Source organism: Oncorhynchus nerka, linkage group LG10 (assembly GCF_034236695.1).
Source record: "Oncorhynchus nerka isolate Pitt River linkage group LG10, Oner_Uvic_2.0, whole genome shotgun sequence".
Lineage (NCBI taxonomy): Eukaryota > Metazoa > Chordata > Actinopteri > Salmoniformes > Salmonidae > Oncorhynchus > Oncorhynchus nerka.
This window is the reverse complement of record NC_088405.1, coordinates 25,999,917-26,014,451: the sequence shown is the minus strand read 5'-3', so window position 1 is coordinate 26,014,451 and position 14,535 is coordinate 25,999,917. Positions and strand designations below refer to the sequence as shown.

Genomic DNA, 14,535 nt, shown 5'->3' with positions numbered 1-14,535 from the left:
TTTCTAAGTGATTCCAAACTTTTGAACGGTAGTGTGTCTGATACAGTTGAAGTCAGAAGTTTACATACACCTTAGCCAAGTACATTTAAACTCAGTTTTTCACAATTCCTGACATTTAATCCTAGCAAAAATTCCCTGTCTTAGGTCAGTGAAGATCACCACTTTATTTTAAGAATGTGAAATGTCAGAATAATAGTAGAGAGAATGATATATTTCAGCTTTTATTTCTTTCATTGCATTCCCAGTGGGTCAGAAGTTTACATACACTCAATTAGTATTTGATAGCATTGTCTTTAAATTGTTTAACTTGGGTCAAATGTTTCGGGTAGCCTTCCACAAGCTTCCCGCAGTAAGTTGGGTGAATTGTGGCCCATTCCTCCTGGCAGAGCTGGTGTAACTGAATCATGTTTTTAGGCCTCTTTGCTCACACATGCTTTTTCAGTTCTGCCCACAAATGTTCTATAGGATTGAGGTTAGGGCTTTGTGATGGCCACTCCAATACCTTGACTTTGTTGTCCTTAGGCCATTTTGCCACAACTTTGGTAATATGCTTGGGGTCATTGTCCATCTGGAAGACCCATTAGCGACCAAGCTTTAACTTCCTGACTGATGTCTTGAGATGTTGTTTCAATATATCCACATCATTTTCCTCCCTCATGATTTAATCTATTTTGTGAAGTGCACCAGTCCCTCCTGCAGCAAAGCATCCCCACAACATGATGCTATCACCTCCGTGCTTCACGGTTGGGATGGTATTCTTCGGCTTGCAAGCCTCCCCCTTTTTCCTCCAAACATTCCTTTTGGCTACATTCATCCTGGTCCCTCGGCATCATTCAGGCACACCAGGTATTTGATTTCTATCAGATTTTCAATCACTTGGCCATTTCCATCCACCACTAGCACCCCTCCTCTCAGCCACACCCCCACCACTACCACATTGTCCTGTTCAATACCCTTGCCCTAGCATCCTGTAATGAAGTCCTTACCCCCTGCCCCTACGAACCACTGCACACAGTGCATTCACAAAGTATTCAGACCCCTTGACTTCCAAATTTTTTTTACATTACAGCCCTATTCTAAAATGGATTAAATTGTTTTTGATCCTCATCAATCGACAATACCCCAAAATGACAAAGCAAAAACTGGATTTTTGAAAATGTATTACAAATAAAAAAACATACCTTATTTTGAAATATCTTTTACATATTGTAGATACTTTTTTACCTTGTCTGGATTACAACCAAATTATGCTATTGCGTATTGGATCACAAAAAAATGTAACTTTAACATTATTGTGTAGTTTTCCAAGTGTACATACTCGGTACTCATATCCCAAAATAGATAAATGATCTCACTACAAAACATTTTTAATAGAAAGTTAGAAAAAATAGATAACACCTTGCTACCATGGATATGAAAATACCTGTCCTTTGGTGGAAACATCTTCACGATTTAACTCTTTAGTCTTGTCCCACTTTACCTATTTGCTTATGGCCTACACTTAACAACTTGTTTATTTAAATTATATGAGCAAAAAATATTTGTAACGTTAACTAGCGAGCCAGCCAGCTAACGTTAGCTAGCTAACAGTACACTTTAACTTGACATTAGGCTTATACAGTTTTATTACGCAATACATTTTTAAAGCTGCATTAGACAGGATTACCTAGATATACTGACCATCTCAAATAGACAGAATGGTGCTAAATGGCAAACCAATCCATACTCATCTCTCAGCATGTCCAGCCCACTCATTATCTCAGCCAATCATGGCTAGCGGGAAGTTTAGTCTTTTTCTGTGGCTAAACCAACTAGGCTCGTAATTTAACCATTTTATTCGTATTTACAAATGACATACACGTTTGTAATTAAGGCACATAAGTTCACGTTCGAGAACGCATTTCTGCCAAAAAAACACATTTTGATAAAAAAATAAATAAAAAGGTTTGTTCAAACGGCTTTCCTGTGACGTAGTGACCCGCGACAAGTGCCTACTTTCCTGAAACGGGTCACATTTAATCAATTCTTTGAAAGCTAGCCAATGTTAGTTTGACTAGTTTAGCCAGATATTTAAATGTCAATTTACCTGCTCAGGAGGCTAGTGTTTTATTAACTTTCTCTGTCAGTGAATCACATTTTTGAATCATGTTTATGCATGATTGTCTCATTTCAAGTCACTAGCTGCAGGCTCAAAGAAACATTCAATCATATACTTTGCATAGAAACCCAAATAAAAGTATGAAGATAAAAAGATGTGTGTCATGAATGCTAGAGTGGAGGTTTAAAAACCTACAGCTGCATATGAATATGGGCCAACACAGCATATCCTGCACGTATATGTAGGAATCAACAAGGTGTTAATCAAAACAAAATATATTTTATATTTGAGATTCTTCAAATTGCCACCCTTTGCGTTGATGACAGCTTTGCACACTCTTGGCATTCTCTCAACCAGCTTCAACTGTAATGCTTTTCCAACAGTCTTGAAGGACTTCCCACATATGCTGAGCTTGTTGGCTTGTTGGCTGCTTTTCCTTCACTCTGCCGTCCAACTCATCCAACCCATCTCAATTTGGTTGAGGTCGGGCGAATGTGGAGGCCAGGTCGTCTGATGCAGCAATCCATCACTCTCATTCATGGTCAAATAGCCCTTACACAACCTGGAGGTGTGTTGGGTCATTGTCCTGTTGAAAAACAAATGATAGTCCCACTGCGCAAACCAGATGAGATGGTGTATATATGCAGAATGCTGTGGTAGCCATGCTGGTTAAGTGTGCCTTGAATCGGATGTCATAAGGTGAATGCACCAATTTGTAAGTCGCTCTGGATAAGAGCGTCTGCTAAATGACTTAAATGTAAATGTAATTTTAAATAAATTGCAGTGTCGTCAACAAAGCACCATCACACCACCTCCATGCTTTACGGTGGGAAATACACATGCAGAGATCATCTGTTCACCCACAGTGTCTCACAAAGACACGGCGGTTGGAACCAAAAAATCTCCAATTTGGTCTCCAGACCAAAGGACAAATGTCCACCTGTCTAATGTCCATTGCTTGTGTTTCTTGGCCCAAGCAAGTCTCTTCTTATTATTGTTGTCCTTTAGTAGTGGTTTCTTTGCAGCAATTCGACCATGAAAGCCTGATTCACGCAGTCTCCTCTGAACAGTTGATGTTGAGATGTGTCTATTACTTGAACTCTGAATAATTTATTTGGGCTGCAATTTCTGGGGCTGATAACTCTGCTGCAGAGGATAAGTTCAGTAGAGGCAACTCTGGGTCTTCCATTCCTGTGGCGGTCCTCGTGAGAGCCAGTTTCATCATAGCGCTTGATGGTTTTTGCGACTGCAATTTTCCATATTGTCTGTCCTTCATGTCTTAAAGCACATATGTCAGAGTCAAGGCCCGCGGGCCACATCCGGCCCGCAAGAAGGTTTTTTACGGCCCCTGGGATGATCTTGATTTATTATTAGAACCGGCCCGCAGCAAGCCGGCAGCCCGCAGATCTTTTACACGCACCAATACTACATTTCCCACAATGCAAAGGTGACGCACCGAGCAGTAGGCTGCTTCATTTCAATATTTATTGGCACAGCAGTCGTCAGCATCACAGTAAAATTAACTTTCAGATACCCATCAAAAATGGCAAAACGGAAGGTGGATACTGAGAACCGGGGGTTTCAAACAAGGTGGGAGTCGGAGTATATGTTCACGAAGGTAGCTGGAAAACCTGTGTGTCTTCTGTGTGGAGAAAGTGTGGCGGTACTGAAAGAGTATAATCTGAGACGACATTATGAAACGAAACACGCGGACAAAAACAAGAATATGGACATGGAACAAAGGCTACAAAAGGCAGAGGAATTAAAACGAGGCCTCAAATCTCGACAGGCTCTGTTCAAAAAAGCCAAATCACAAGGCCAGGCTGCTGTCAAGGCCAGTTTTATTTTGGCAGAAGAGATCGCTAAATCAGCCCGGCCATTTACGGAGGGGATTTCATCAAAAACTGCATGATTAAAGTTTGTGACGAAGTTTGCCCAGAAAAAGGCAACTCTTTTTAAATGTGAGTCTGAGCAGAAACACCATTGCCGAGAGAGTAGACCAGTTGTCCATCAATCTAAAAGAGCAGCTTGTGAAAAAGGGAAAAGATTTTATTGCATATTCCTTGGCTGTGGATGAGAGCACCGACATTTCTGACATTGCCCAGTTGTCAATTTTCATCCGCGGAGTGGACTCCAACCTAAGCGTGACAGAGGAGTTTTTGGCTTTACGTCCTATGCATGGCACAACTACGGGGCATGATTTGTATGAAGAGGTGTCAAGATGTGTAAATGAGATGGAGCTGCCTTGGGAAAAACTCGTGGGTTTGACAACCGACGGAGCACCTGCGATGTGTGGACACAGGAGCGGACTGGTGGCGAAGATACGGGAAAAGATGCAAGAGGAAAACGCGACAGGTGAGCTGACAGCTTATCATTGTATCATACACCAGGAAGCGTTGTGCGGTAAAGCCTTGAAAATGGAGCATGTAATGAGCATCATCACGCGCACAGTTAACTTTATCAGAGCCAAAGGTTTGAATCACCGCCAGTTCAAGGCATTTCTGACGGAGTTAGAAACGGAGCATGGTGATTTGCCTTATCACACAGAGGTGCGATGGCTAAGCCAGGGAAAGGTGCTTCAAAGATGTTTCGAGCTTCGTGAGGAGATTTGTCTGTTCTTGGACAGCAAAGGGAAAGACACAACACAACTCCGAGACGAAATGTTTCTGTGTGAAATGGCTTTTCTGTGTGACATTACGAGTCATCTGAATGCAATAAACTTGCAGCTGCAGGGTCGGGATCGTGTCATCTCTGATATGTACAGTACAGTGAAGGCATTTAAAACCAAACTGACTCTGTGGGAGACGCAGATGCGGAAAGAAAATTTGAGCCACTTTCCCAGCTGCCAGACCATGAAAGAGAAGCTCTCTACCAGTGCGTTCCCGAGCACACAGTTGGCTGATAAAATAGGTATGCTTGCCGCTGACTTTCGACGCCGATTTGCTGACTTTGAAGCACAAAAAGCAGGTTGGAACTGCTCGGTAACCCATTTGCTGTTGACGTGGAAAGCTCACCACCAAACCTCCAAATGGAGTTGATTGACCTCCAATGCAATGATGCACTGAGGGCAAAATATGCGGCAGTGGGTGCTGCGGAGTTCGCCCGTTTCCTCCCCGGCACAATGCCCCAGCTGCGCATCCAGGCTGCTCAAACGTTGTCTATGTTTGGCAGCACATACCTGTGTGAACAACTGTTTTCTTTGATGAACCTGAACAAAACATCACACAGAAGTCGACTTACTGCTGAACACCTCCACTCAATTCTGAGGATTTCTTCAGCTCAGAGCCTTACCCCGAACATTGATGAACTTGTGGAAAAGATGGGACACCACCAAGTATCACCCTCAACCTCAAACAAGTGAACATTACTGTGCAATCACATATTTAGAGTTTTTACTCAGTTCAAGTTTAAAAGTTAAAATTTAATATTTGTTTTCACTGCATGTTACTTCTCCTTAAACAAAGTGTTGTTTTTGATTAATAGATTTTTGCACTTTATTTTTTTGTATTTCAATCCAATTATATTTTAAAAATATTTCAGTTGAGTGGATGATAGAAAATTGCTATTATTGTTTTTTCTTTGAAGTAAATTTAGCCCACTTTTGCTAAAATAGAAAATATAGTCTACTGATGGTGCCTTGAATACCGGTTTCTTTCATTTAATGTTCATGTTATGGGGATATTTATATAAAGGAAATTTGTCTTTTGTGTCTGTTGAAAATTAAAGATTACTGACAGAGCCATAAGAAAATATTGCTTTATTTATCTGATCATATTGTAATATATTTGTTAGGTTTTCAGTAGGTTCAATTAGGTTCACTAGACTATATGCGTCATTTAAAAATTTTTCAATGAACATTCGAACAGTCCGGCCCTCGTCTTGTAGCTGATTTTTTTATTTGGCCCTCCGTCCATTTGACTTTGACACCCCTGTCTTAAAGTAATGATGGACTGTCATTTCTCTTTCCTTATTTGAGCTGTTCTTGCCATAATATGGACTTGGTCTTTTACCAAATAGCCCTATCTTCTGTATACCACCCCTACCTAGTCACAACACAACTGATTGGATCAAATGCATTAAGAAATTCCACAAATTAACCTGAAACAAGTCACACCTATTAATGGAAATGCATTCCGGGTGACCTCATGAAGCTGGTTGAGAGAATTCCAAGAGTGTGCAAAGCTGTCATCAAGGCAAAGGGTCGCTATTTCAAGAATCTCAAATATATTTTGTTTTGTGGTTACTACATGATTCCATGTGTTATTTCATAGTTTTGATTTCTTCACTATAGAAAATAGTCACAAAAAAAATAATCCTTGCATGCGTAGGTGTTCTAAAACTTTTGACCAGTAGTGTAGCTTGCATTACAATCTTTTCTAACAACTTGGCAAAATGTATACAATGTGCTATGCAATAAACCAGAGGAGTTCTCAAAAGTCAGCAGTTGCCTAACCTTCTAAAAGTTGACTGCCAAATTATTTCAAATCCATTATGAGTGAGTGTGATGCATATTTTCCATAATGTATGTTTCATGCAGGGGTTGGCACCAAAATTATTTTTGATCAGTTCCACTGTTCCGACCAACAAAATAAGGTTCTAAACAATTTAGAATAAAAAAAAATACCGGTTTATATCGTTCCTTTTTAAACCTCTGCATTTTTAATTTTTTAATTTTTTTTTACATTTAGCTTGACGTTAAATTACTTCACCAATCAGTGTGGATAGAGCAGCTAGTAAGCGATAAAAAAAAAAGGTAAGCCGTTAACAGCAAATTGTATTTTGCCGTAACAGCATGATTTAATCATAATAAAAGAGAAACAGGCAGTTTGCTGCCAGTCACAGTGTACGAGCTGCAACAAATGTTGAGGGTGAAGAGGGCGATGGACGCTTGCCTTGAAGCGCTGGGCATATTGTTATGACATACATTATCTGAATTAGGCCCACAGAATTATACCTACGGAGAAGAGGCTTCTATGGAGGAACTTTGAATGTCTTTGAACTTCTTGGTTTAACGTTGGACCAGAGCAAACGTTAGCTAGCTAACAAGCTTGTGTGTTCAGAGCAGGACTAGAATTAAAAACATTTTGTAATTGTAGTAAATAAATCCAAGGCGACGATACAGCCTGACCGGATGATGCAGTTGGTGATACAGCCCGACAGGATGCTCTCAATGGTGCGTCTGTCAAAGTTTGTGAGGCTCTTAGGGTCCAAGACTAATTTCTTCAGCCTTCTGAAGTTGGACAGCTGCTGTTGGGCCTCCTTCACCGCACTCTGTGCGGGTGGACCATTTCACATTGTCAGTGATGTTTAAGCCGAGGAACTTGGAGCTTTTCACCTCCACTGCTGCCCTGTCCATGTGGATGGGGGCGTGCTCCTTCTGACTGGGCTTTGCTTGGAGGGCTTTCAAACATCCTCTTACACTTGTGTTGTGTTGCCTAGTATTAAAACAATCCAATATAACTTCTGTTGATTTAGTGAGAATACTACCTTTTCTGTTTCTATAGCTAACACTAACCAACGTGTTAGGCATGTGATGTGATGTAGCCTACTCTTGCATCATATGGTCTTGCATCAAGTACTGCCTAGTGTTTATGATGGACCACGTCATCCAATTTACAGGGAAACTGTGTATCAAACAGTGTGCAAAGCCCAGGCCTTTTGTAAAGCATGGCAAAATTCAAACCAAGCTAGCTGGCAAACAGAATAGAATTGACCTGTACATGTAATTTATACAGTGGAGTGCCAAGCCACAGATATTGCAGATGCAAATTGTCAACTCGGGATGTCAATTTTCCTGCTGACTTACCAACTCTCATTAACCGGTTAACAAACGGTTGAATTTGTTCCAAATATTAAAATGGTGACCAACATAAAATACTATGCGTGCATACAAGAAACATACTTTTTCCATTATAGAGCTTAATTGAAACATACAATAGCATCAAGCCAATTGTCTCACAGCCGAAAGAAAGGCTAAGTTATTGAAAATACAACTACTGTAATAAGCAGCCAATGTAAAACATAATTTCAAACATTTGGCAAAATGTAATTCTCTGTTCTACGTGGGGCACCTGATCCATATGTGACAGATAAATCTCCTTTAGAAACTTAAAGAGGGGGAATAAAGATGCAACAACTAGGATGGGTTGCTAACATGATAAGGATTTGTGCCTCTGGCTTCTGGACAGCTAAAGAAAGTTGATATGAAAACCAATAGAACAGGAGAGAAATAGTGGTTTCTATGGTTGGATTTGGCTAGGCTGGCTATTTTGATACAATGTAAGACATGCCTCATAATATGAAGTAAAACGTCCAGGTTTCAAACAATGAAGTATCCTGTATGTTTTCAAAATGCATGCTGCCTCCAATTTTAAGGTGGTGGGTGACATGCGTGCCTACCGTATTGCCTATGCACTAGAATAGCTAATGGATGACGGGCTTCAATTAGGAGTTGAGAAACAAAAATGGTAGCTATATAAAGCTGGGATCCTCTTGTTAACCCTGGCTATGTTTTTAACACGCGATTGCATTTAGAATTGTTGCGCAATGACTCAGCCTATCCAGCTGTTCTGTCCTACAGGTGATATTTTTCCGCTCAAAGCCTCAGGAATTCACAAGTGCATACTGACACAAACACACTATGGCAGTGTAATGTTGTTATAGTTTATTTTGAGACTGGCCGGCTATGGTTTTAACAATATTTTGTGGGTGGACTGAAGTGCTTGACTTGGTTGTTGGTCGATTCCTGTGTGAAACCCCACCAAACTGCAGATAATGGTGCATGCCAGCAGGAGCGTGACCAGGCTTGTCGGTAGCATTGTCTTAACTGTCTGTTAGTTAATTTGTGGACCTTTTGGCCTGACTTCACCAGGCGTGCTGAGACTGAGCATATCGTGAAGGAGAGGCAAATAAATATTTTAAAAAAAATATTGCCTAAAAGGCCTAGTCTGAGCAGACCGGCAGAGTGAGAGACTGGTTATGAGATCGTTCCATTTTATTTAAATCACTCTTTGACCGCACCTCTTTTGATTTGAATGAAACTTGCCGTACATATTTGCCCGTGGTAGAAGTGGTCAGAAAATGACTTTTTGTACCTGGATGCCAAAACATTCAAGAGCATGCTGTGTGTCAACTGATGGCGGGCACAACACACAATCACCTCAGATGATGTAAATTAGGATCTAAGATAAAATGTAGAATTTTTCAAGAAATGATCAAATAGTTTGACAAACCTGAATAAGCTTTTAAACGATATCAAACACAACCGTTGATCTTTTCCAGTGATGAAGACATGGATGTCTCATTGTATGGCTGGGAATGCAAAATGTGTGAACTTTCAGCACCTCTATCTAATGAATGTTTTGGCATTCAGGTTCACAATGTCACTTTCAGGCCACTTCTACCATGGGCAAATATGTATGTGAAGTTTTGTTGAAATCAAAGTGGTACGGTCAAAAAGTATTGATATCGACAGTCAAACATTGAATAAGATTACTTCCCAAGCAAAATCCAATTTCTTTAACTCCTTGACTTTAGAAGGTCGTAGCTCATAGAGACAAACCAAAGATATTCCAATGTGCATCAGTTGCATCTTCCTAGGGCATTTTATCACTTGTTTCTAGCCTAAAAAGCATCATGGATTTATGCATTGTTTTAGATCAGTATAAACATTTTTATTACATTTTTTACCCCTCAAATCAAGGAATGACCCCCCCAGTTGGACTAGTCTCTTCACTGATTGCTCTGCTAGAACGCAGAGTAGGTGCCTGGGACAAGAATCTTTACTCTTAATAAATATTAGGCTTGTCTGCCGTAATCTTAACAAACTCATTGCAGAATCTTTTTGTGAGACTGGAATTAATTTGACCTATTCGAACTAGTGAAGAATGTTTAGATGAAAGTCGCACAAAATTGACCTTCGCCCTCCCTTACTCATGATGACACAGTAGGTAGCCATTGTTCTTCATCACAAGCCCCATCCCACTTCACTCCCTTACCGTTTCCGTCATTCTCCTGTCTCACTTCCCCAATGATCTCTCCTTCTTTTCTGTCACTTTCTTTCTCCCTCCCTCTCTACACCTCTCCTTTTGTTCTGTTTTATTGCCCAGCCGTTGGTTGCCAGTGGTGGACAAAGCCGCTCTCTCGCATGATACGAGGAATGAATGTGGACACTGATGTTTGAGTTGGGACCAAGCCCATAGTCCATGATCTGCTTCACCCCCCCCCCCCCCTTGACCTTCTCTTATTTGACCTTTCTAACATGGTGGTTCTGTAGTCTGTTGCTTAACCCCCTCTTCTCTGTTTTTGAGCTCTCTCTCGTCACACATGGAAAGCCTACTTTCTATGTTGCCTGACAGTCAAAGTGTCAGTTGGATTTAGAGGCTTCGCATGTTGCAATACTATAGAAATCTCCCCCTGAAAATCTTAATGCACTCTTGTGTAAGTGTGGACGTACACATGCTCCAGTCACTGTTGACCAAGATTCATCTCCAGCTAGTCTGAACCTCCCCTTCATACACTCTTTAAAATCAATGTTTAGTTTAGTTTAGTTCATTTTATTTTTACAGGGACAGTGCACATTAATCAACGTTTCAGTAAAAGTGCCGGTTTTAGCCAGCCGGCTAATTTTCAACCGCAGTCCCTGGGCAGGTTATTAAAAACAATTACAATATAGACAATAGCACCATAGAACAAGCAAGACATAGCAACATAGGACAAGCAAGACATAGCATACAGACAGAGCAACATAGAACAAAAAGCAGCAAGACAAGGATCAGCCCTGACAATGTTTCGTCAAGCGTCTGTGCGTGTGTCTACTGAATGACTCCAGGGGCTGCGGGGGCTAGCCCTGATGTCGTCAGCCCTTTACACAATGCACAACAAGCAGGCCTTTTGTCCCAGCTTTGCCCCTATCCTCCCACACAGTGCTCATAATGTCCCAGCCTCTTTATCTGAGGCAGAGGTAGGGAGAGAAAGAGGGTCCTTTATCGTGGACTCAAAGGTCTGTTAATAACTCCAATTCCTTCAATCAGAAATTACAGCAATGTATACAGTATTATGCCCCCACAATTTTTACTTTGAACTGCATGTCTTAATCTTTCACTAGTCTTTGAGTTGGAGAGCTGATATCTGTAATACAATTTTATCCACCAGGAGATGTCAGTGAGTTAGTTGGCTGGCTGCTTAGTCTTTGGGTTAAATATTGCTCACCCCAGCTCCTCAGAGAATTTGATTGTTGTGTTGATGACTGAGCTCCTGGACTGTACTGTAAATGAAATTGTGTTCTCAGTCCGGTTACCTTCTAGGAAATTAATGAATAACTTAAGTAGACCTGGGCTAATAATTCTCAGCTCTGATTTTGTGGAGGTAAAAGAAGGAAAGGCTTGGGAAGACTGCAAAGGCTTACCAGATGTGAATGAAGAGCCGGAGGGAGGAGAAAAAAGGAGCAAGAGGGGGATGGTAGAATGGGTGACAGAGGGAAACTGATTAGGCTAGATGGAAAGGGATAAAGGAGGCGGGGTTGAAGTTTGTCACATGATCCCGAGTGTAGCCAGTACCAGGGGGCAGAGTAGCAGAGAGGCAGGCAAGGCTTTCTAGCACTAGACCGCAACTCTTCAGTACCCTCTCTCTCCTCCCTCCAGGCTGTCCTCCATCTACCCTCTTCCCCTCCTCTCTCCCGGCCCCTGGGCCAGGGAATGTGCCGGCTGGGAGATGCCTTACGTGGATCGGCAGAACCGGATCTGTGGCTTCCTGGACATCGAGGAAAACGAGAGCAGTGGGAAGTTCCTGCGTCGCTACTTCATCCTGGACACCCAACCGGGCAGCCTGGTGTGGTACATGGACAACCCTCAGGTAACACAGTACGATTGATGGCTAGCATTAGCTGGGTCATTCTCACAAAACTGTCATTTTTCACTACTGAGATTAGCATATGTTCTTATCTATTTCATAATTATGTTTATTGATCAAATAATATGCATTTGACCATAATTTCCACAACATTGTCATTACTGCAGCAGTCCAAAAAAGTAATACACAAATCAAATTCAAATATTTTTCAACATTGCTCCCCTAATGAAAAGACCTGAGGTAAACATAAAACCAAATAAAATAATAACATTATTATAACTTTAAATCAGACTTTTTCCCGAACTTGAGCTTCTTTGCCGTTTCGGTAATGAGTGTTTTGAACATAAGAACCCCATTCTGAAGGCATATAACCAAATAAAACAACTTTTACTACTCTAGATGATACCACATAGGTGAATAAAATGTTATTTAAAAACTGATTGGGGTTTTTACAGGAACTTGTAAAAGTGTTACGTAATGAGACTCATGTCCTCAGACAAGTGTTTGTACCAGGGTTTCCATTAGCCGGTAATAAAAATGAAAAGCAGATCAATTAAACTGCCACTGACCAATTGTCCGCTATGAGGGGGAAAAAATCCCATTGCAAAATAATGCTTTGTAGCCTATTCATTGATGGAAATACCAGTCAATAGAAATACATTTGACCGGTCATGCTTATCTGTCTATAGGTTAATCTCTGTCACATGAAACCGCGTGTATGTGCAGTGTGGTTTTGACTACAGTGTTTTCCCGCTAATTGCATTATGGAATGAACATTTGTGTGTAGTCTACTGCCTTGTGCGCATTGCTGCGCTTATAATGTGAAGAAATAAGTTGAGCAACATTTTCAGCAAAATGTTCTGATCGGTTGTGTCAGCCTCATTTGCTCATTTGCTGATGTTGCCATGGCCTACTGCTTGTATGAATATGGGATCTATTGTCATATCAGTCTGTTTGGAATAGGCTATTTTCTTGCACAGATCAACTAGGTACAATGCAATTAGCGGGAAAATACTGTTGTCAAAAGCGAACTGCACATACAAGCGGTTTCATGTGACAGATTAAAATATCTGTTTGAAATTTAGAAAGAGGGGAGCTCTAAAGATGCAACAACGAGCATGGGTTGCTAATATAACTAGGATTGAGAAAAATAGGGTACTGGATTCAACATGAGAATCACCCAGGTCTGTGGATGTTACTTGTAGGGATGGGCATTTGAAATAATCTCTCTCTTTCTCAACTCTCTCTCTCTACTGAATTAAAATATAAACGCAACAATTTCAAAGATAGAGAGAGTTTAAAAATATATATATATATTTTACTAGGCAAGTCAGTTAAGAACAAATTCTTATTTTCAATGACGGCCTAGGAACAGTGGGTTAATTTAACTGCCTGTTCAGGGGCAGAACGACAGATTTGTACCTTGTCAGCTCGGGGATTCGAACTTGCAGCCTTTCGGTTACTAGTCCAACGCTCTAACCACTAGGCTACCCTGCCGCCCCAGGGTAGCCTAGTGGTTAGAGCGTTGGACTAGTTACAGTGCATATCAGGAAATCAGTCAATTAAAATGAATTCATTCGGCCTTAATCTATGGATTTCACATGACTGGGCAGGGGTGCAGCCATGAGTGGGCCTGGGAGGGCATAGGCCTACCCACTTGGGAGCCAGGCCCAGCCAATCAGAATGAGTTCTTTTCTCCACAAAAGGAGTTTGAGATAGAAATAGTCCTCCAGTACATCAGCTGTCCGGGTGGCTGGTCTCAGAAGATCCCGCAGGTGAAGAAACCGGATGTGGAGGTCCTGGGCTGGCGTGGTTGTGAGGCCGGTTGGATGTACTGCCAAATTCTCAAAAATTACGTTGGAGGCAGATTATGGTAGAGAAAGGAACATTCAATTTGCTGGCAATAGCTCTGGTGGACATTCCTGCAGTCAGGATGCCAATTTCACTCTCCCTCAACTTCAGACATGTGGCATTGCGTTGTGTGAAAAAACTGCACATTTAGAGTGGCCTTTTTTGTCCCCAGCACAAGGTGCACCTGTGTAATGATTATGCTGTTTAATCAGCTTCTTGATATGCCACCCCTGTCAGGTGGATGTATTATCTTGGCAAAGGAGAAATACTCACTAACTGGGATGTAAACAAAATTGGAGAGAAATAAGCTATTTGTGCGTATGGAACATTTCAGGGATCTTTTTGGTTTCAGCTCATGAAACATGGGCCAACCTTTTACATGTTACACTTTATTTTTGTTCCGTATACATATCATTTTGAGTATTTTGGTGTGAAACGGGGCTGAATGCAAAAAAGTTAGCAGTATGCCATTATTCCAATTACTGGTGGTTCTGAAAATAACTTAATATATTTCCACTGCACTGACACTCCACAAACATTAAACACATCTTAGAGTTTGAAATTCTGTTAGTGCTTATAAATTGAACCTGCTAAAAAATTGAACCTGCTAAAAAATGTTGTTCTTGTATTAGATTATCAACAATGGAATAACCTTGAATTGATTACTCAAGTTCTCACCCCCATCCAGTCCCCTCCAACCACCAAGTCGCTCTTCTTTAGAGTAATCCAAATGCATA

The 14,535-nt window shown here is 41.1% G+C and overlaps 1 protein-coding gene across 9 annotated transcripts in view; it reads left to right on the top strand.

The window, feature by feature from the left end:
- LOC115135063 (pleckstrin homology domain-containing family A member 1-like) overlaps positions 1-14,535 on the top strand; it is a 35,741-nt gene that overhangs the window by 4,587 nt on the left and 16,619 nt on the right. For all 9 annotated transcript variants that reach the window (XM_065023166.1, XM_065023165.1, XM_029669302.2 and 6 more), the window contains exon 2: positions 11,740-11,950. In XM_065023166.1, the coding sequence (XP_064879238.1) occupies positions 11,810-11,950 (141 nt within the window). In that variant the 5' untranslated portion in view covers positions 11,740-11,809. The remainder of the gene's footprint in view (positions 1-11,739; positions 11,951-14,535) is intronic.